The sequence below is a fragment of the Palaemon carinicauda genome, chromosome 41, assembly GCF_036898095.1.
Source record: "Palaemon carinicauda isolate YSFRI2023 chromosome 41, ASM3689809v2, whole genome shotgun sequence".
NCBI classification, from domain to species: Eukaryota; Metazoa; Arthropoda; class Malacostraca; order Decapoda; family Palaemonidae; genus Palaemon; species Palaemon carinicauda.
Genome location: NC_090765.1, coordinates 57588991 through 57612343, shown reverse-complemented (window position 1 = coordinate 57612343; position 23353 = coordinate 57588991). Strand labels below are relative to the sequence as shown.

Here is a 23353-nt window from a genome sequence, read left to right as displayed (position 1 = left end):
TCACCCTTGATAGATGTTTATAATCTATCAACTCATGTGACTGTACAAACTCATATTTTTAAATCTTCCTCCCCTTCATAAATATGAATTTTATATAGAAAACACCAGCTTTCCAAAAATTCTATAGGAACTTACGAATAAAAAATTATTTTAGAGGTTTTAGTTTGGAAATATTTCCTTGTTATTCTTATACTTTGGTCTTCTTTCATTTCTTATTGATAAGTAGCCTCCGTGCAGCAAAACTACTGAATACTTTTCCATCCCTTCATAGGACTGTTCTTTTACGTCAGAACTTGATTCCAAAAGATCCTACCACTGTTCTTCAAAAGTTGACATTTTCCCTACAAGAGGAGCAGTACATTCTGGATTCTACGCAAGATCTGGTCAATTCTGACCTGGGGAGTTTGAGAGAATGCCCTAGAACTTGTCAGTTACGTATATAAATGTACCTGTATGAGTTTGTACTCATAACTTTGTTATGATTTTGGTATGTTATGCTGTATGTGTGCTATCTTTCCATACTATTATATTAATCTGATAATAAGCTTGCTGTTTTTCTAAGGATCCTGTTATGCTACATAAAATATTAAGATTCCTAGTTCTCAGACATCCGGACTGATTCTAGATGTTTTATAGATTTGGTTAGCCTTATTCATTAAATCCCTTGATAGACATACAGAAGCTTTTCTCTCTCAAAGCATCAACCATGAATGATTACTGAATATAAATACACACTATTTTCAGAGTTACATGAGAAGGAGGTATTCTCCACAAAATGTATTTCAGCATGAAAAAGAGAACCCTGTTCCCTTGGCCCCAGATCCATTAATATATAACTGATCAGGCTCTGACCTATTTCTTTTTCTTCCTTCACTAAGAAAAGCATCTCTCTATAGTGGCTGTCAAAGACTACCTTCTAGCCTTGAGTACAGTCTCTCTATTTAAGTGTATAGACCTCTCTTCCTCATGGGAGCTGTCTCTACTCATGAGGAGCCTCTAGTAGTCTTGCCTACCCCGGGACCTCAGCCCCCCCAGAGACGTGACCATTGTTCTCAAGGCTCTTTCCTGTACCCCGTTCAAGCCTTTTAGAAGGTCTTTAGACAGAGATCTAACCCTCAAGACTGTCATTTTGCTAACCTTAGCATTGGCAAATAGATTAGTCAAGATGCAAGGTCTCTCCCTAATTTAGTCACCTGCACTGAGAGTTAGAAGGAGTTGGTCCTGAGTTCTTGGCCAAAACTCTTCAGTGCATAACCCCAGATTCGAGATCTTCTCCATCTCCTCTATACATGAAGTGTCTGGTGGCAATCGAGAGAAGATTATTTTGTGTCCTGCAAGGAAGCTGCTTTACTTGGACCCGACACCTCTGGGCTGAGTGTCAGCACCTCTTCTTAGTACTGACAGAAGCACGAGAGAGGTGTCAAGGAACATGGTCTTTTATTGGCTTCGTAAGATGATCCGTAGGGTATACGTCTTGACAATTCATAGGGTACAAGTACCAGCCAGCACTATAGTCAATTCTTTTTAGCGAGACAGATTTACTGTACACCAACTCGCATGGGTGCCCTTTTAGCTCGGGAAAGTTTCCTGATCGCTGATTGGTTGGACAAGATAACCTATTAGATAGCAGGAAACTTTTCCGAGCTAAAAGGGCACCGCTGCGAGTCAGTGCAAATGCGCCTCGTCCAAAAAAAAAATGAGTATAAGGCCCATGAAGTCGGGGTAATAGGCCCTACCCTAGTCATGAAGAAGAATCTTGTAGTTAGCCAGGTGTTAAAAGCTCTGACTTGGAGACACTAGATAAGGCTTTTTACCTACTGGTGTATACCCACAAGTCCCTCAACATTTTTCTTTTGTACTGTGGTGGCTGTTCAATTAATTGTGTAGCCAGCCAACAACTCGTCTATAATAATGTGTAGATGTAAGTTTGGAATGAAAGGTACTGTATAATGACTGGCTCTTCTCCTTCATTCCTTCATCTTTCCTTCCCTTATATTTGGGGTGAATTGGTTGTACTGCTACTCACTGAATCTGACTTGATTCTGGATGCTAGAATCTAAAGAGGTATCTCCCAAATCCATCCTTGATGAGGGGGAGGGTGATGGAATATATACTAACGCATTGATCATTATATGCCAGGAATATCATTCTGGACTGCTCTTCCCTATGGTGGAAGGGACTCTTCCTTTGACCAGGTACAAATCTTCTTGTATAGGTAGGCCATAGGGGGTGCTGGAGTCATTTCATTGCTCCTGTACAGACCAGTTAAACTGACACTTCCAGGAAAGGAAAAGCAGACTCCACACCCCCCAATTAATGGGTCCCCCTGTTGTAAAGCACAAAAGGTTTGTATTTCCTGGAAGAACTAACAACAAATTTTAAAAGTAATTAGTATTTTCTTTGATATACAAACGTGGGTCTTTTAAAGTTAAACTTTCAACTTCAACCATTCGTCTCATTCCTGGGTTGAAGGTCAAAAGTGAAGGGTCATCTACAGGTGGGTGGGTGGGGCTACTCGGCTTCATGCACCACCTGACGTTATTTACCCTCTTAACAAATTTGATTTTAGCCTTCGGGAATCGTTATAAACATTGTACAGGCTGTCTATGGAAAGAACGGCCTGTTATTTAATCCTTTTGGAAGTTTGAATATTATAGAGGGTGGGCAGTGAGTGCAAGTTGTGTTGTACTCATTTAAAAGCCGTACTAGCTATGCTTAAGACAATCCTTCAGGTTTGTAAAGCTGGAAAAAATACAAATTAATTTTATAATCAGTCCTATTTTCTAAAATATCTTAAAAATCTTTCACTTTGAAGCTGTTCATCTCTGTTTGGGAGTTTTTGAGTTATTTGCCTTAATCTCTCCCAATCTCATCTAGATTCTTGATTTGAGATGGTCATAAATATAGCCATCCCTCATTCCTGGGATGTAGATCATCCCTATAGTTCTGGTTCAGTTTTTCTTCTTGTAAATGGTACCAGCCACAAAGCTTTTGATAAGTCATCCCTTTTAAAGGAGATAAGTACTTTCAGATTATTATAAAACCCCATTCTTGTGAGAGAGTATTGGTCAGTCAGGAATATCTACTCTGCTGAGTCAGCTTTCCTTAGTTGTGAAACAAGCTTCCCTAATATTGATATTGCATTTATGGCTACAAGATCCACTTTATTTATTGGTTGTTATATATCCTGACCTCTCAATTTGTTATGTTTGCTCTCTAGATAATTTGTTTCTCTACAGCCGATATCCATTGACCCATTTCCATTGAGCTGTGGGCTTATAATTATTCTGAATATCTTTTTCTATCCAATTTGGCATCTCTTGGCAGGGAAAAAGGCAGTGAAATGAATGCAAGAATAAAAATTCATAGTCTTTAAAAGGCATCAAATCCCTGGTTGATTATTTACAAAGGTTTTAGGTTGCTGATCTACAGACTTTCTCATTTTTATCAGACCTTAGGAGCATGTTTTCCTCTCTTACTTTTTTTTTTTTTTTTTTTTAAAGAGAAGTAGAGACATATTCCCTAATCCTAGTATAGAGGTTGTTTTGATTGGTTTGCTTATCACAATTTTAAGGTTAGATTACTATTCCCTCCATCCTGAATGTGGTAGTCAACAATATGAATTTCAGGTAAGGGTCATTGCTTTAAGCTTAATTTTTATAATGAAATCATTTCAATGTTTACCCAAAATTCGTAGGATCTGACCCCCTCCTCCCAACTTATAGTGGTTCTTATTTGTCATTGAGAGTATTGAATTGTTATAGCAGAATCCTCCTCAGCTCCCAAAGAATATTTGATAGCGACGGTAACCCTTGCCCAAGCCTCTTTAGGGAAAGGAACCAGTCTGGTGTCTGGCTTCAGTTTTGTACATTAAGATAAGAAAAGTTGTCTTTTAGTTTTATTATAGAGAATCTAATACTTCAGAGAGTTTAAGCACTAAATTTTATGCAAGTACCAAAATGATTATATTTATATTTGTTTTTCTTTTTCAGCTATACTCTCAAGATTTGTTTTTATGAATCCAATTTTCAAGAATAAAATGAAACTGTCTGATACAAAGGACGTAAATGTTGACAGTGATGGAGATTTGCAAGTTTTGAGGAAGGATCAAATCAGCAGCAGAAAGGAGGAGGCCTTGTTGATTGGTAAGTGTCTCGGTTCTTTGTACCAAAAAGTAAAAGGAACGTTAAGTAACCTGACACTGGTTTATAAAGTGTGTAGCTATGTATGTATATGTTTATCCAGAAATATTTAAAATGTTTTACAGAATTGTCGTCAACTTACAAACTTAATTGGTTCTAAGAAGCTATTTGTAAGTCAAAATTTGTTACATTTAGGCCTAGGTAAGGCCCAACCTGTATCCTATGCCTATGATTTCCAGCTACAAAAGTCAACAAATAGTCATGTTTCATATGAATCAGATATCAGGTTATTACAAATGTTGTTTTGTTACTGTACTAAATGATATGATATTGTTTTATTACAGTATTTCTTTACCCTAGTTTTGTTATTTTCAGTTAGATTTGTGTTTGTATCTCTGAATGTTTGTATTTTTGGGCTTAGGCCATGTCGTGCTGATGGAAGTTCCTTCATTAGTAGCTTACTAAGTACATGTGACTACAGTGATATATTCCAGAGAATTTACCAAAGGTATCCAGAATTCTAACTCCTGGAGCGAGTATCCCTTAAATTTCTTGAAGGGATATCGTGTAAGGGCGTAACTTGACACATCTCATAGCTATTTACACCCCAAATAGCCTTTCACTTTGAGAGGAAAAGTGGCAAGAAAATAAGAGAGTCGTTCAAGAGGTAAAACTGTTCGACTCTCCTAAAGTACTATCAATAGTTCGGCCATCCGCCGCATCACGGCGCCACCAAACCATTCTTTCGTTTGTAGCTTTGCTGACCAGTTTTCCCTGTGTTATCTCGCTATTTTCGAAGTTTTTCTGCTTGAATTATGGATTCCCCATCTTCATCACCTTCTGGAAAGTTAAGTAATAGGCCTATCTTTTGAATTGTGTAAATGTAAGCTCTTGCCAGTTTTGCTTTTCGATTGATATCGTAATTAATGAACAAGAGCTGTTGCCGGCTGGATGGCGTCATGACGCGATCGTTCTTTTGTTCATTTAGGTAGCAAGAACGATATTCCCGGCATTCTTGCTTTAATAACTTTAACTATTTAGTATTTTAGCTAGGGATTTTTTTATTATGTCATTGTTGTCGTGAATTTGGCTATAATTTCAAGCCTCACGAGTGCTAGGCTTCTAGCCTAGGCACTTTCACACCTCATGCATGATATAACCTTCCTGGTAAAGTTGTATTGAAGCTCAGGCAATATTTTATATAATTAAGATATTACTATTTTCTTTTCCTCTTCCATTTTAGTATACCAGAGTTACGTAGAACGTTTCTCTAAGCTCTCTAGCTTAATAGCTTTAGTGCTTTAGTATACTTTATATGTCTCCATTACTCTTGTATTGTCTTTAGGGGTAAGATAGATATCATTGTCCCTTTAAGTCAATACTATCTCTATGAGTTATAAGAGTAATTCCCTTTCCCTCTGATTAGCCTAGGCTATCCTCTGTTAATTTACTGTAACCTATGGTTGGGTAAATTTTCTGGGGCGTTTCGTTTCCCTCTCCTTTTCTCTGAGCTGGCACCTGAGTAGGTTGTCAGCATTGAGTTTGGAGTTGGGGACGGGACATCAGAGTAAGTCTGTGTTGGCACCTAGCTACCTGGATTTATACCGGCAACTGAGTAGCTTGTCGGTATTCCAGTAGGGCTAGTTGCTGTTCAGGAGGCTTGCCTCCCTAGATCTTGTAGAGGTTATTGTTGCACAATTTCCTCTTTATGGTCTAGCAGACAGTCCTGTATCGGGGGTTTTTAACGGGAGGATAGGTTTCTTCCCGGTTTAGACCCCTGGTATGAGATTCTGTTCTCTTGAGTTCATTTTCGGACGTTCTCTCACTGCCTAACCCAACCTGGGGAATTGACTTTCCCTAGTTGAGGCTTTTACGAGGACAGAATCCTTCAAGTTAAGTAATACCTTAGGGTATTGCTTTAACTTTGGACTATTCACCCTTTCCCCGCTATCTCTTTCGTGTTGAATGATCCAACACCCTTATGGCCGTGGTTCTACATAGGCTCCTCTGGACGTCTGTAGACCTGGCATGAGTTTTTCTGTCAGTGCCTGGTTAGGTTACTGACAGATAACCTGATATCTTTGAGTGTTCCTTAGAGTCCTCCCTTGGACTGCCTTCCATATCCCTCAAGATGGGATATGGTTGAGTGAAAGCCCGAATTGATTTCCCTCTTCCACTGGCACACTCTTTCAAGATTTAGACGACATAGCTGATTCTTTGCCGTCTTCTATCCTTATCTTTCTCTCTTTCTTTCTATCATGGGCTGTAGTCGGCAGTTATTCTGCCGACAATTTGGGTTGGCTAGGCTAACAGTTCGCTGTTTCTCTTACCTCGGACATTGTTGATCGATGCCGTTGGTGAGTTGGATAGGCCTGCCTGCCGGCAACTGAGTAGCTTGTCGGCAGCTGGCCAATGCCTTCCACCCATAGTGTAGCCAGCAGTGGCTGGCAGGCCCGGCAGATGCCGGCCTGCTGGCATATGCTGACTAGCCCTTCATGCCGACAATGTCGGCAGGTCGACACTATATTTTTATTAACGGTAGCTGCCGGCAGGCTCGGCAGACGCCTGCCTGCCGACATTTACCGACTGGCCCTACATACCGATGACGTCGGTGGGGCCGGCAGTGTCTGCAGTGTCGGCAAGGCCGGCATTGTCGGCAGGGCCGGCAATGTCGGCAGGGCCGGCAATGTCGGCAGGGCCGGCAATGTCGGCAGGGCCGGCAGTGTCGGCGGCATACTGCCGCCGGCAACTGCTGTATCCAGAAAAATATGATAAGATTTTTCCAACCTACAAGTGGTTCTTGTGTAGCCTTTTGTGAGACCATAATAGAGAGATGATTCTCTCTTATTTTAATGGTTATGTCCATTGAATTTATCCACTGTATTGAACATTATAAGAGGATGTGTCAAACAGACACTATATATCTTGGATATTCCCTCTGTTATTTAATTCCTTGTGAATTTCATGGTTCAATACGGGAAGGGGTCATAGCAAATGGCTGGATGGGAAACACATATGGGTGTCTTTCCTACTACAGCTTACCCTATCCAAGCTAAATATAATAAATGTATTATGTTGAAATTTGGGAATTTCACAGAAAACTCATTTGCTTTTCTTTTGTTTACAGGAGGAGCATCCCGAGTGCGGGAACAACTTTTGTAGGGTCCGCAGCAAGGATTTCTACGGACATGGCGTGTGTAGGTCTCACGCCCGCTGTTCTGTCACCAAAGGGGTCCTCAAGTACTGGGACCCAGAAGCTTGTACTGTGTGTGACAAGTTGGTTAAGGAGGCTTTTGATGAGGAGGCTTTTGCTGATCAAAAGTCTGCTGAGTCTAGGGATGCAACTAGGATTACGCTGCAGAAATGTGTTAGAGGTTTCCAAAAGAATACCTCGAGCCCATACCTTCGTAATGCTAGGATGAGGGACTGTCTCTTTCCCGGAGCTCGTGACAATGCCGTCATTCCCCAGACTAAACCTGCGATCCCCTTGGTGCAACTCTCAGTTCAGAAACCTGGAGACCCTGACGTGGCGGATGCTTTGGAGAGCGTCCACCTGGACGACAATATGTCTGTCGTTTCCGAGGAGACTGAGAAGAATATCCTCGTAGAAGAGTTAGAACAGGAGGCAGTTGTTCCTCCTTCTAACGAGGTTGAGAATGCTGAAGCGGTATCGGTTTTTTCAGCGGCTGTGGTGGAACCAGCTCCATCAACCTCTTCGCAACCGCCTCATCTGGAGGCATTTACGACCACCTTGCAATCTCTGATGTCGATGGTGTATGACTTGCAGAAGAAGTCGTCAGAGAAAGAGACTACTTTCCGGTCAGAGATCGAGCAATTGGTTTCCTCGCGCTTACCCCCGAAGAAACTAAATGTGAAGGACCTCCCTGTGTTCTCCGATGTTAACCCGTGGAGGTACGCGGAACACATGCCTATGTCAGCAGGCAAGATTTTCCTTTCGGAGAAACTGGGTACTGTCCCAGTGGAGGAGGTAGAGTTCTGGCCCAGCAGGGCATCCTACCCGGATTGTTATGTCTGGCTCAGAACTGAACCGGCATCCAAAGAAGAGACGGAGCCCAAGAAAGTAATTGTCCTTGAGCTCGCTAAAGCACAGGCTTTGTTTTCCACAAAGCTAAAGGAGAGGGCATTCACTTGCTCAAAGGTGCCGGCATTAAGCAAGAAACATCCATCATTTATTGCTGACCCTCAACGTGCTTTTCCCTTTATGGATAAAGGGTTTAAAGCAGCTCTGAAGGCCGTAAGGGCAGGAAAGCCCTGCCCCACACTGGAAGAAAGCAAGCCTTTCTCCCTCACTTTTCCTTCAGATGACAAGGACTGGAAGGACGTTCACGTTGCCTTCTCAGTCGGGAAGCTGGAGGCCGATATCGCTGGACGTCAGTTCAACGAGGACCTCCCAAAGCTGTCAGAGTTTCTCTTGAAGAGAGAACATGAGACAAAGGAGCGCTTGGCAGCGTCCATGTCTTTACAAACGGTGCTAGAAACGATGGCTAGCATCCCGGATTCTCCAGATATGTATATGGTCTTTGCCAAGGCGCACTTGGCTACGGTTACAAAAGACTTATACAACTTTATCAGAGCCAGGACAACTTGTCGGGAGTTCGTGTTTGCTTCTGCCTCTTTGAAACACGAACCGAGGAAGCTGATAGCTTCTAGTATCTGGGGAAAAGATCTCTTTCCTAGTGATGTGGTGAAGGAGGTCGTCGACAAGGCTGCTTCGGAGAATAGGAATCTTCTCTCTAAATGGGGCTTGTCCTCCAAGAGAAAGTCTTCCGCTGACAGGGGTCCCCAGCCGAAGAACAAGTTGAAGCGGCCTTGCCTGTCCTCTCAGCCAAGACAGCAACAGCTTCCCATGGCCACGGTGCCCCAGACGGTGGCACAACCTACCTCCACCTTTCAACTGGTGCCCCAAACACTGGCGACTCAGTCTCCAGTTTTCACCCCAGCTTATGAAAGGCAGTCGGCTTCTTCTAAGCCAAAGTTTAGGGGATCCTTTCGGGGCTCTTCTAGATGCCCCTTCAGAGGAAGAGGCAACAAAGGTAGTCGTGGCCAAGGTGGAAAGTCTTCCACCCAGCACTCAAAGTGAGATGCTGCCAGTAGGAGGGAGACTGCTACATTTTCAGGATCGGTTGACCTTCGATCCTTGGGCCCACAGCCTGATCAAGATAGGACTGGGATGGGGTTGGACCTCATCAAGCTTTCCTCAATTCTTCCAGCCTGCAACCCCAGTTCTGGAAGAATATGTTCAGGAACTATTGAACAAGAGAGTAATAAAGAAAGCAAAGTCCATGAAATTCCAAGGAAGGCTATTCTGTGTTACGAAGAAGGATTCGGAAAAGCTCAGAGTCATTCTGTACTTATCACCACTCAACAAGTTCATTGTGAACTACAAGTTCAGAATGCTGACACTTCAGCACATATGGACCCTTCTGCCCAAAAGGGCATTCACAGTCTCCATAGACATGACGGACGCATACTGGCATGTGCCAATCAACCGCCAAGTTTCCCCCTACCTGGGATTCAAGCTCCAGAAAAGAAAATACGTTTTCAGAGCCATGCCTTTCGGATTGAATATTGCCCCAAGAATATTCACAAAGCTTGCAAATGCAGTTGTTCGACAACTACGCCTAAAAGGGGTTCAGGTGATGGCCTACCTGGACGACTGGCTGGTGTGGGCAGCATCCAAAGAAGAATGCTTGCAAGCCTCCAGAAAAGGGATCCAATTCCTAGAGTACCTAGGGTTCAAGATCAACTTGAAAAAGTCTCGGCTGTCTCCAGCTCAAAACTTCCAGTGGTTGGGAATCCACTGGGACTTACAGTCACATTGCCTCTCCTTGCCAAAGGCAAAGAGAAAGGAGATTGCAGGGGCCGTCAAAAATCTGCTTCAGTCACGAAAGATTTCAAGAAGACAACAGGAGAGAGTGTTGGGGTCTCTCCAGTTTGCCTCTTTGACGGATCCACTTTTGAGAGCACAATTAAAAAATGCCTCAGGGATCTGGAGAAAATACGCTTACAACGATCGAAGAGATCTACTAAGACCGTTACCAAATCGTCTGCGATCGATTCCCAAGCCATGGTCGGAGACAAAGAACTTAAGAAGGTGGCGCCGTGATGCGGCGGATGGCCGAACTATTGACAGTACTTTAGGAGAGTCGAACAGTTTTACCTCTTGAACGACTCTTATTTCCTTGCCACTTTTCCTCTCAAAGTGAAAGGCTATTTGGGGTGTAAATAGCTATGAGATGTGTCAAGTTACGTCCTTACGCGATATCCCTTGAAGAAATTTAAGGGATACTCGCTCCAGGAGTTAGAATTCTGGATACCTTTGGTAAATTCTCTGGGATAAATCACTGTAGTCACATATACTTAGGAAGCTACTAATGAAGGAACTTCCATCAGGACGACATGGCTCTTTCACCCAAAAATAGATTTTTCGCTTCGCTCAAAATCCGTTATTTCTGTATTATTCTAAATGGTGGAAGATTATCCTCCCTGTAAGAAATAAATCCCTGTTTGGTCCTTCTACCCCAATCATTATGAAACATTGGTTATATCATGTATAATTGAACCTATTCATCTTTGCTATTGTTTTTTCCTATTGTTAGTTGAATTGTTCTTCATGTTCATTCCTAGCTCCTAGTTTATTCTTTTGTCTCCTTTTTTTTTTATTAACTACTCAGGACCTGTAAGTAATATGAATTCTTAGCTTCTTGTAACATCAACCATTACCATAAACATGAACTTGGGCTATCCATATACCTTTCTATAAGCTAGGCTACATTTCTGAAATAGAATGTGAGGTAAACAAGCAGGTAGGATAGACCTGACTGTTTGCATTTTTATGAAGCTATTTATTTTGATACTTTCCTATAATTCATTGCTATTCGTCAAGCTCTTTATTTCAATACCTGGCCATAGTTCATTGCTATTTAACAGAAAGAAAAAATTGACCTTAGTTGAAAAAGATTTACTCTGATTGAGAGTGTATTAGCTGCTCTGGTAGGAGGGAGTACAGGGATAAGGATCCAGCTGTTTTTGCCTTGGACACTTTATACGTAAATAAAGCAATCCTTTTTGGTCAATCTTATAACCAGCCAATAGGAAAACACCTCTAAAGTGGGACGGATCCTCAGAGATATGGTCCATTAATTCTAGGTAATTATTGAAATAGGTAATCCTATTTTACATGTTAGGTTTATTTTGATAATTCATACTTGTAATTTGTTAATGATTACCCCAATAACAGGAAGAGGTGGGGATTGCTGGTAATCATTAGAATAGAAAAAATTGTCTGCTTACTTCTAATATATTTTCATACCATATTCATTACAGGTGTCAAACATAAACACTTTTCTTTAATGTATCAAAGAGAAAAAATTTTAAACCGAGGTACCGACCAATATCTGAAAATAACTGAAAGAGACTGGTTGCAAAGAATACTAAATGGTACCACACTATCCCAATAACCTACTTCTCAAGGGCTTACTTCCTTCATACATGTAATTTGACACAAAAGGAAAACATACACTTTAACAGTTAAGTATATCCCCCTCTGCCACCACTGGACCTAAGGCCCAACAATCATTAAAAATTTATATGCATTCTCTCAAATAATGAGAAGCACAAAGATAGAAGGACGTCCCCACTTTGCTGCTTCCAAAACCTTATTGAGAGACACATTCTTATCTAAGTTAAGAGAGGTTTCCAATCCTCTAATGTCATATACATTGACACACAAAAGGAGTAAAGAGGCTTCAATCAAGTAGCTGTCTGTAGGCATTGTCACAAATAAGGTTCTTTAAGAAAAGGAAATAGCATTCATAGATAATGGTCTTATAAGAATGTGTGCTTCACAAAAAATGTTCCGTAACGAACCTTAATAATCTAAGAGATCTCCAAATATTGTCTTAAAGCTTTAACTATACAAAGGCCATTCTCATCATGATACAGTAGAAATGCATAAAGTCTTGGAATTTGGAAATGCCTAATCAAACTTACTGTAAAACATTGTTGCTATTTTTGGCTGTGAATTCCAGTAATTGGTAAACTAAAACTTCCTTACGTGAGAAACCCACTTTCATTAACCCATATAAGATGACAGTTTCCTAGGATATTTTGCAAAAATTTGTGAGGTAAAAAGTTGAACACAACAAAACTTACAGTATGATTATTTTCAAGTCTCAGACATTGGATCCCCACCGGACCAATATTGTCATTACTAATTTAAAATGGTATCTACAATAGTTGTCGCCAATTTGTTCCAGAAATTGCGTTCATTGCCAAAAATGACAAATACCAAGATAATTTTCTCCGTTGGGGATACAGTAATGTACTTTGAATTTTTTTGTTCCAGACCTTCATAAAATCAACATTGTATAAGGCATAGGTATTATTGGAGTTGTATTAGATGTTTAAATAGTACCAAATACAAAATAGTAAGAAACAATATTTAGTTGAATTGCATTAAAGTTTTATTTTACTTTACCTATACCAAGGAAAGTTGATATGCTGTCCAGATGGTCGTGAGGAGAAATGCCTCAGCACACTTCTCTTCTTCAACTTATCAAACCACCCGTGACTAGTTTTAAATACTGTACTTCAATACCTATTGGATCATTCTAGACATGTTTTCCACTAAGTAAACATGTAACTCTTGCTTCTTTTTCAAATGATAACTACAGAAACACTATCTCTTGGATCCCATACTCCTGTTTCACTATTACTTTATATTTTTTTCGAGTTCTATTGGGGTTATGACTATTATCCTTGTTGGTTGCCTTTCATCACTAACCTTTTTAGGACCCAGGGTGACTTACTCTAAAAAATTACACTAGTTTTAAGATTATTTTTCTTATTAAAATACATCAAAAACTGAATTTGACGAATTTCAATAATAGTCAAGTGCTGAGGTATGACTACCAAGCTAATGAAGACTTCACTTTCCAGAAATATCCTGTTAATCTTTGTAAGATTGCAGAAAGAAATGTGTATACAATATAAAGAAAGTACCTAAAGACTTTTGGTTACTTATCTATCCATAGGGAATCTTATGTTTGTCTTTAATATTGCTTTGTTTGTTTGATCTGCATTTTAATTCTTTGAGGATCATTGAATTAAATTCCTTTGTTTGTCAACAGAGCAACAGAATGAAACAACTCTCGATTTGGTGGGTGAACAAGTGTGGGGAGGCGCTTTATACTTGGCAGATTTCATACTTCACAACCCAGATGTATTTGCTGGAAAGCATGTCCTGGAATTAGCCTCAGGTGTAGGTTTAACATCAATTGTAGCAGCCATGTTTGCTAAACAAGTCACAGTAACGGGTAAGGCATATGCTTCATAGTTTTATTTTTTATGTTGTCTTGCTTCTCTTTACACTACCTCTCATTATTACACTGTTGGGATTGGCAAACACTACGAAACACCGTTAAGTATTAACCCGTTTCAGCACTGTCATTTATATGTGTATGTGTTTTATCTTACAGTAAGAAAGAGAAGCAACGTACACGTCTACATGATTTTTGTTCCTTAAACTCTTCCCAATATATAAAAATGCCTTTCTTGGTTAGGAACAAAAAATTACGTAGAAGTGTACGTTGCTTCTCTTTCTTACTGTAAGGTAGAATACGTACACGTATATGTAGCAGTGTTGAAGGGTTAAGTGTTATATTGTTAATGGCTTTACCGAGAAGTAAGGGTTGTCTGTATGAATGTTAGATCCATACAGTGCAGCAATTTAAATTTTGAGAGTATTTTTAGAAATTAGGATTCATATAATACATAGTATATTACTTGTTCCTACATGTATACAAACCTTTTGTACTTTAAAATAAGGAATTGTTTTTTGCATAGCTGAATCGTCCGTTAAAATTGAGTTAATTAACAACAGGTGGTGAGTGCAGGCTATATCCCCGTCCTCCCCTGTCAAAGACTCCTCACTTTTGTCTTCAGCCACGAGTATGGACGTATTATAGTGTCCTATCTAAGGAGTTAAATATTTTTCTTATCTTTTAGTTTGAAATGTTAAAAATTGGCCTTTGTGTTATTAATGGAACAAAGCAAGAATGTCTGTGTTTTGGACCTGCATTGGTATATGGCTAAACTGGTGATAGATTCACACTACTTAGGAGCATAACTGTTCGTAAGCATCCACTTTTTACCTACTGTAGATTTTGGTGTCCCGTTAGGTGAGTGTTTTCACTGAGAAAGACTAAGTCGTCTTCGGCATTATCTTTGCTCTGTTAGTGACTGGTTTGACATCTCATTTCGAGCCAGTGATGAAAAGGGATTTTGCTTCATTTTTTATGCTTTTGTACTAGGATTTTCATATAATGTTTGAGGTACAGTATTCTTTTTATGAGTCGAGACTTGTTTTAGTCGTAATTTGACTCCTGTGTACGAGATTAAGTGACCAGCGTGATATTTTTATCATGTGCAGTGGCAAAGATTGTTTACAATTAGTGTAGGGATATCAAGATGAAGCAGTATTAAATTATGCTTAGTATAAAGAGCAGTGACATACAATGAGAATAATAGGTAATAGATGGACATTAAGAGTAACAGAATGGGTTCTTAGAGATTGGGAAAGAACCAGGGGGAAGAAAGTGAAGACAATTTATTGACCAACTAAGAAAGTTTGGTGGTGTGAACTGTCATAGAAAGACCATAAACAGGCGTAAGTGAAAGGACCTATCTGAGGCCTTTATCCTGCAGTGGTCTAGTAACAGCTGATGATAATAAGAAGGGAGATCAGAAGTAATGCTACCTGTATGCTGGTTGCTGTTTAGCATGCTACCTGCTGGTGGCTGTCTAGTATGCTACCTGTGTGCTGGTGGCTGTTTAGCATCCTACCTGCTGGTGGTTGTCTAGCATGCTACCTGTGTGCTGGTGGCTGTTTAGCATGCTACTTGTGTACTGGTGGCTGTTTAGCATGCTACCTGTGTGCTGGTAGCTGTTTAGCATGCTACCTGCTGGTGGCTGTCTAGCGTGCTACCTGTGTGCTGGTGGCTGTTTAGCATGCTACTTGTGTACTGGTGGCTGTTTAGCATGCTACCTGTGTGCTGGTGGCTGTTTAGCATGCTACCTGCTGGTGGCTGTCTAGCGTGCTACTTGTATGCTGGTGGCTGTTTAGCATGCTACCTGCTGGTGGCTGTCTAGCGTGCTACCTGTGTGCTGGTGGCTGTTGAGCATGCTACCTACTGGTGGCTGTCTAGTATGCTACTCGTGTGCTGGTGGCTGTTTAGCATCCTACCTGCTGGTGGTTATCTAGCATGCTACGTGTGTGCTGGTGGCCGTTTAGCATGGTACCTGCTGCTGGCTGTCTAGCGTGCTACCTGTGTGCTGGTGACTGTCTATCATGCTACCTGTGTGCTGGTAACTTCCAGTCTGTATCACTTCTAATTTCTCTGGTAGAACGCTTGAATCATCTTTTAATTTTCTTAATGAGTAGTCAAAACATCAAGCAGAAACCCAATGTGAATAATTTATCTGTAAAATATTAACATATATTCATTCCCTTTTATAATAATGATGGTGTTACTTATATAACTTAATACAGTATTACTGAATGTGTTTATAGTACAGTATAATGTTTTAAGATTTGATACACTAGAAAGGTTCTTATTATTCGCATTGATTCAAATGATTCGAATGTATATGGCTCTGTATCATTCTTTTTCATTGTGGTCAGAATTACGAATTATTCAGTTGGAAGCTTTTTAGAATCTTGGCTGCTTTCATTTTTGGCTGTGAAAGTGACATTGCAATTACTTTTCTCAATTTGGGGTTTTATAACTCCATTGATTGCAATAATCTTCTTCTTTGCCTTCAGCTTTTCCAATTTCTATATGAGGTCGCTGTTTCTATAGTCCATTTCTTTTAGCGAGTCATATTTGCACCGACTCGCAACAGTGCCCTTTTAGCTCGGAAAAGTTTCCTAGTCGCTGATTGGTTAGAATTATCTTGTCCAACCAATCAGCGATCAGGAAACTTTTCCGAGCTAAAAGGGCACCGCTGCGAGTCGGTGCAAAAATGACTCGCTAAAAGAAATGGACTATAGTCAGCCTTCTCTATCTTCCTTTACATCTTGTTCTCTTAGATCCTTTCCCTTCGTGTCATTTAATAATTTATCTTTCCACCTGAACTTTGGCCTTCCCCTCTTTCTTCTGCTCTCCGCTCCACCAACATGTTCATAATTCTTTTACAAATGTGTTCATCTTCTTTCATCATTACATGACCAAATCACTTCAGTCTTGTGCCTGAGCTTTCTTTGAAACCTCAAATACTTTGACTGTCCCCCTAATCAATTCATTCTGGATTGATTGTGATTATTTGAAAACTAATGCCATTTCTCTTACCACCTATAACAGTCTTGTTTTATTTAGAAAATTATGAAATTTTCTTTTCCATAAAAGACAATGCTATTTTCTTGAATCTTGCATTCAGTCTATAGAATTTTATTTTCTCTTTCAGACGTTGACCGAGGTGACATACTGCAGCTCATCAAACGCAACTTGAACAGAAACTCGCACTTAGTGTCGGCTGACACTGAGGTGAGAGAAATTGACTTCACCAATCATGAGACCATAGATGTCATGAAGGATCATTTGAAAAATGTCTCAGTAATTATTGCTGCCGATGGTAAGTTTATATGAGGAAAAAACAAAATATAGTGTTTTAATATGTTGTTATTATTATTTTTGTGCTCATGAAATTTAAACAGTAGTTTCATGCAATTGTATACTAGATTTAAGCCTTACTGATAAACTATCAATTCAATTCTTCTGTAGGTACTGTAGTAGCGTATTGAAATAGTACTACATTTACTTTAGGTATTAACTACTTTCTTTGTCAATATTCTTCTATTCAAAATTAGTATTCTTATTTACTATTCAATACTTTATTGTTGTTTACCTGTACATTTGGTTATAAACCAGTAAAGATGGTAATTTTATGAAAGGGTAATTGCATGGACCTAATTCCCTATTTCTTATGGCAATCCATCATGCACTGACGTACATACACTTGAGAAGCTAAAAATTGTTTTGACAATATGTGGTGATGAACGTGAATGCCTTTAAAGCCCTTAACCCACAACATAGTCCTGATTCCAACTTACTCTCAATGTAGCCCTGCATATGTTTTGAAGAGCCAGATCAGTATGTGCAAGAGGTGGTGTAGCCAGTGATATTAGCCTTTCTGGAAGTGTTCTAAACATGGCAGAGACTGTTCAGTAAGTGCATTTGAAGGTGTAGCCTGTGATTTTAGCCTTCTGGAAGCCTTTTATACATTATATGTTTATGGTGTTAAGTTTTGTGTAGTCAGTCCCCAAAGAATTTCCTATGAAGGCTGGAACAAGAAATCTAATATAAGTTAAATAAAAGAAACATTGTCTTTCCTGTTTTATGGCCTGGGTTTCAATCGACAAGGTTCAAACTCATTGTGTATAATAGAAAGCCATAAGATCAGGCTCTATTGAATGCATCTTAGTACCTCCAATGCTGGATTCATCTGCTAACTTACATCACAAGCTGAGAACCATTAATAATGCTGTAGGTAATACTTTTCAGAGCATTTGTATTAGCCCAGCTGCCGTCTTTTCATTCTTGTCGTTGGTAAGGAAGTTGTTAAGTGCTCCTACTTTTGAACAAATATTTTGAGAATTATACCCCAACTTCTAAGTAAAGTACAGCAAGTTAGGTTCTGAATTAATTGTTACTGTACAAGTTTCTGTGAAACAGGTAATGGTCAAGTTTAAGAGCTATGGGAATAAAGATACAAATAGATTTTGTTAGGTTACTTATGCCGATAGTGATGTATTAACATCGTAATGTATGGAGTGGCCTTCTCCTTCCCAGAGGTAAGAACTTCTGTAGGAAAGACATCAGTCCTAGGATACTAATCCACTAGTTTGCTGTTGTTGATTGAGCTTCTCTAAAAAATCCTCTATAAACTTGAGAGAGTTCACTCTCCTCTCTGAAAGGAAAGCCCAAAATAGAACTGATGCAAGTGCCTTCCCCAAGTATAGAGTTAATTGAGTTGGAAAGACCATAGACGTGTTCTAGATTATTAGAATCCCATGCTTGGGAAAGAGGTTGAAACTTAAATTTTGGCTTTAAGATCCCTTGAAGAGATTTTGCCATCATTAGCCAGTTATATAGGTACAGAAGAATCCGAACTACTAGCAGTCGTAACCAATTGGCAACTGGAGACGTCATACAAGTGAACACTTACTAAGGTGCCCAGACTGAAAAGTTTTTCGAGAATATAAACCTTAGAACCATTCTTGTCTCAGTGCACTGGGAATGGAAGCTAGAATAGACGAGGTTGTCTCAATAGGAAACCTCTAATGTCTAAACTAGTTCAGTTCATATACATTTAGAACTGGTATGTATTTCCCTTTGAAGGTACTTACATTTCTCCTTGCTGTAAGGAGTCTTACAGGTCGAGAGAATCATCGTTTAGATTCCATCTACTTCTATTTCAAGTTCTCAACGTGCAAGGCATATCTATGTGTGTAAAATTAAGACCCTTATGTACATATGAAACCTAGCTGTCACCAGACAACTGGACAAATGAAGAATGATGCTCAAATGTGATGGTCTTTAGTGGCCTCTTTAGTGTAGTGGTAACTCCCTAGGTAAAAGGCAGTAAGGCTAGTTATGCAAACCCATTACCAGGCCTCATAATTTTATGCTTGTTAATTGTATAGCACAGTAAAGGGTGAGAAGTACTTATTGAAATAATAGATTATGTATGGAAATAATAAATTTTAGAGAAGGAAAATACACCAGATTGAATAGATACTAACTTGTTTATTTTCCTAAGTTAGGTAGCAGGGGCTCTTCTTACACATATTGGTTTGGTAATGTTACTTTATCAGCTAAGTGTGTAAGTGGTATATTTTAGTCTGCCAATTAATGCCTAGCTTATATAACTCCCATACTCTCAAAAGTTCTAGAATATTTGCAGACAAAATATTTGAATTTTTATGCCAAGAGTAAACATCTGTTCCCAAGTTTACAGATTAGCCTTTTCAAGGGTCTTTATGCCTGGGATATATTTCTTTCAATATTTGAATAGTTTGAATCTCTGTTTAATAATTCTCATGATTTCTTTTCTGTGATCACTTCCCTATAATAACAATTACATGTATTTTAGCTTCCTAAACTCTCTCACTCTCTCAAACTTCTGAATATAATTTCTGTTACTTCTTTGCAGTTATTTACGACAATCCTCTGACAGACGCTTTCCTCAACACTGTTGTTCGTCTTATGTCTGAACCTCCAAACAAAACGCTATTTCTAGCCTTAGAGAAAAGGTAAGTCTCTCCATAGTTTGTTTAATCATTTAGAAATTGAGACTGGTTTCAAAACTCAATTTGGCAAAGAGAATGACTGCTAAGTATATGTATATGTATAGGAAAACTTTTTATTCATTGTGCATTATATTATTATTATTATTATTATTATTATTATTACTATCCAAGCTACAACCCTAATTGGAAAAGCAAGATGCTATAACCCCAGGGGCTCCAATAGGGAAAAATAGCCCAGTGAGGAAAGGAAATAAGGAAATAAATAACTGAAGAGAACAAATTAACAATAAATCATTCTAAAAAAAGTAATGTCAAAAGAGATATATCATATATAAACTATTAACAACGTCAACAACAAAAATTTCATATATAAACTATAAAAAGACTCATGTCCGTCTGGTCAACAAAAAAGCATTTGCTCCAACTTTGAACTTTTGAAGTTCTACTGATTCAACAACCCGATTAGGAAGATCATTCCACAACTTGGTAACAGCTGGAATAAAACTTCTAGAGTACAGATTTATTTTAATGTTTACCCAATACCCTGCTACATGCTTTGAAGCAAGAGCTTCCGTGACATATGCATAAAAAAAAAATTACCTGAGTGGTTCTTTGACTAACCCTGAAGGTAGGTACAGAGAAGCATTACTTCTGGTAAAGTCCTGTACCAATGTTTTGAGGTATATCTTACATCTCCTCCGTTTTATCATGCAAACCTGATAGACATTACAGTATGGTCTACAATGGTAATGATACCAATCTTGGGAAAAAGAGTGATGTCTTGAATTTTAATAAAATTTATGCGATTAATAATTAATCAGTGTTTTCATGCTATTAAGCATGTACAACTGTTCTTTTTACAAAATAAATAAAGCATCTCTGCTTTAACAGGCTTACCTCGATATGTGGCTGTTTATGTCCTGCTCCAATATACTGTACTAACATATAAAAATCATTCAGTATGTAGTACTTTCTTGGTACAGTTACTCATTTTGTTGTACCTCCCTTGCCTTTATCACCTGGAACTAAGCTCTGTAGTACAGTGAACTCAATTTTTAATGGCTTTGTTTTAATAACTGGAAACTTTCAGATAACTTTTTCTGATCATTTTTCTTTTGTGTTATCTCTTGCGTTAGGTTTGCAATGGAGTTATATTGGAGGTTTGCTAGTTTATAGAACAAGATAAGTTTTTTGGGCTCATGCCATGTCGTCCTGATGGAAGCTACCCTTTAGGAACTTCCATCAGGACGACATGGCCATCTCACCCAAAAATAAATTTCTCGCTTCCCTCAAAATCCGTTTTTTGGGCGAGATGGCCATGTCGTCCTGATGGAAGTTCCTAAAGGGTAGCTTCCATCAGGACGACATGGCCATCTCACCCAAAAACCGTTTTTTATTCATGTGTTCCTATGCAGATGCCAACCTTTTGTCCTTTAGTTTGGAGAGTATTTTCCTTGGAGTTAGAATGGCTGTTGAATTGTTAACAATGTAGGTTAGGTAGTTAGTGGGAGGTAGGTGGAAGGAGCCAACCACCTTCCTGACTTGTATCACATACTTTTGCCTTTAGCAGCAACTAAAATTGACTTACTGTTGCTCCTCTTCCTGGCGGATGGATCTTTATTTATTTTTGCTTGTGATGAGAGTTTGTTTTGTATGTGATCTTATCAGCACTTTTGCTTAACAGTGGAAACTTATCAAAGATAAGCATGTGGTAAAGATCATTTTTTCTACGAGGATACAAACCTTCAGTCCACGTGTTGTGTGCCTTTGTGAAGGAGGAGACTTTATGCACTTCCCCTCCTGATGAGTTTCATTTATGCTCCTCTGGTCAGGAAGACAATTTACTCTTGACTCGTATGGTAAATTCCCTTCTTCAAGATGGAATTACTTGATGCTGTCTGAGTGTTCGCTCTTTCCTTCATACCTGATAATCATCATCTTTGTTTGCCGGGAATGCCTGACATGACACTACGGGTGAACCAGTTTTAGCGCAGTGTACTATAGGCATAGTGCCAGTGTTTTCCATTGGCAAGGAAAAGTAGAGGGAGTTCACTCTGGCTCTTCCTTATCTACCAACCTCTTTCCCTCCCTTTTATATATGTTGGATGCTTCACACGGGGAAAATGGTAAAGGTTTTGCACTACTCAAGTTTTTTCTTTCGGACATCAAGTACTGTAGTCCCTTGCGGGCTGTAATTGATATCTGTAAATATTTTCTCTTTTCAGCAGCACTGTAGCTCATTCATATTGCTATTTTATATTTGAATGTCGTAGCTTGTGTTTTGTTTATGTTGCTACTTTTTGGTGTAAAGTGAATCCATATTTTTTTTCCATTAAATTTCTTTATCTGACTTGTCATATGCCAAAGTAAAATATGCAATGGTCTCCATCTTTTATGTATACATATAGTCATTTGAAATGGACCCTCACCTCTATTTCATGTTGAGGACAGCACTAGACTATGGTCTCAACTAGTTCACTTTCTGTCCTGGGATAGTAGCTAGTGAACTAGGTTGTAGAAGAGATAGTTGTATTGGTTAAGGAGAGAAAAGCTATCTGCTTCGGATGACTCTACTTTGTCCATTTTCAAGTATTTTATGCTGTGGCCAGCCTTGGAGTCACCATTTACCCTTGATAAAGTAGAGGAGTGCCAGTTTTCCAGTGGTGTGCCATTGTCTACAGTACATCTTTATGTAATACTGTATTTTATAAAATAAAATGACTGATAGAAATGCTGTAATATGTAATATATCAATAGATTTAACAAAATAAATATTATCTCTTAGCTTATGCTAATACATTTTGAGGTAAAATTTATGGAGTTTAAATGTTCTTAGTTTATCATAAACTTGAATTTTTCAATATTAAACTTACCCGATAATCATGTAGCTGTCAACTCCGTTGCCCGACAGAATTCTATGGAGGGATACGCCAGCTATCACAATACTAGAAGGGGGTGTACTTACCAGCGCCACCTGTGGCCAGGTACTCAATCATTTGTTGTTGACACCTCCTCAATTATTCCTCTGTCGTGCTTCCGGCTAGACGTTCTGGGATACGCTTATGGTCTTCGAGTTTATTCACGGATATTTGGTGAAGTATTCTCTCAGATTAACGGCTGTCGCTTTACTGGAATCCTTCTTATATTAGCTAGATAGCTTTTATATAATACTGATATAACGGTTAACGAATTTTGCTTGTTTTTGGATCACCCTTTGGCTAACTCTTTGAATACAAGATGTCTGACGTTTCGCAAGCCCCCTCCCATAGACGATGTAGGTCTTGCAATAGGCGTATTCCGAAGGCCTCGGTAGATCCTCACACCGCTTGTTCTGACTGTAGGGACAGGCCCTGTCTATTAGAAAATCGATGTGAGGAATGCGCCGGACTTTCGGAATTGGAATTTGTCCGTCTTTTAAAATATTCATCTAAGTTAGAGAGAGGTAGAGTTAGGAGAAGTTCTTCTCACTCTTCTATGTTTTCCTCACCTCATGATCCCCTACCTTTTCCTACCCCTGTAGTGGCTACCCCCGAACCTACTGTGTGCCCTCCGCCTGATATGTCAGTTGTTTTGCGTGCTATTCAGGCTTTAGGCGATAAAGTAGAATCAGTGGTAAGTGACCATAAGTCTCTGATGGCCGAAGTTAAAGAACTGAAGGTCAAGAGTGCAGTGGGTGGAATTAGTGCCAGTGCTGTGACAAGTGCTAGTGTCGGTGCAGTGCCAAGTGCTAGTGGTGCCAGTGTGGTGCGTGAGGATTTTTCTGTGCGAGCCAGTCGTCCTCCCAGTCCGGGACCTCTTGCAAGCTCCCATGCCCAGGGGAGAAGCAATGTCGAAGGGCTTAAGGGTTCGACAGGCCTTGTTAGGCGCACAGAACTATCCT

The 23353-nt window shown here is 39.5% G+C and overlaps 1 protein-coding gene across 6 annotated transcripts in view; it reads left to right on the top strand.

The window, feature by feature from the left end:
• The window catches only part of LOC137632681 (methyltransferase-like protein 22), a 533866-nt gene that overhangs the window by 392140 nt on the left and 118373 nt on the right, over window positions 1-23353 (top strand). For all 6 annotated transcript variants that reach the window (XR_011042082.1, XM_068364769.1, XM_068364768.1 and 3 more), the window contains 4 exons: window positions 3993-4145; window positions 13295-13480; window positions 16629-16796; window positions 19377-19476. Coding sequence is in view for 5 of the 6 variants with exons in the window: in XM_068364769.1 (XP_068220870.1) it covers window positions 3993-4145; window positions 13295-13480; window positions 16629-16796; window positions 19377-19476 (607 nt within the window). In the remaining variant the exon portion in view is untranslated. The remainder of the gene's footprint in view (window positions 1-3992; window positions 4146-13294; window positions 13481-16628; window positions 16797-19376; window positions 19477-23353) is intronic.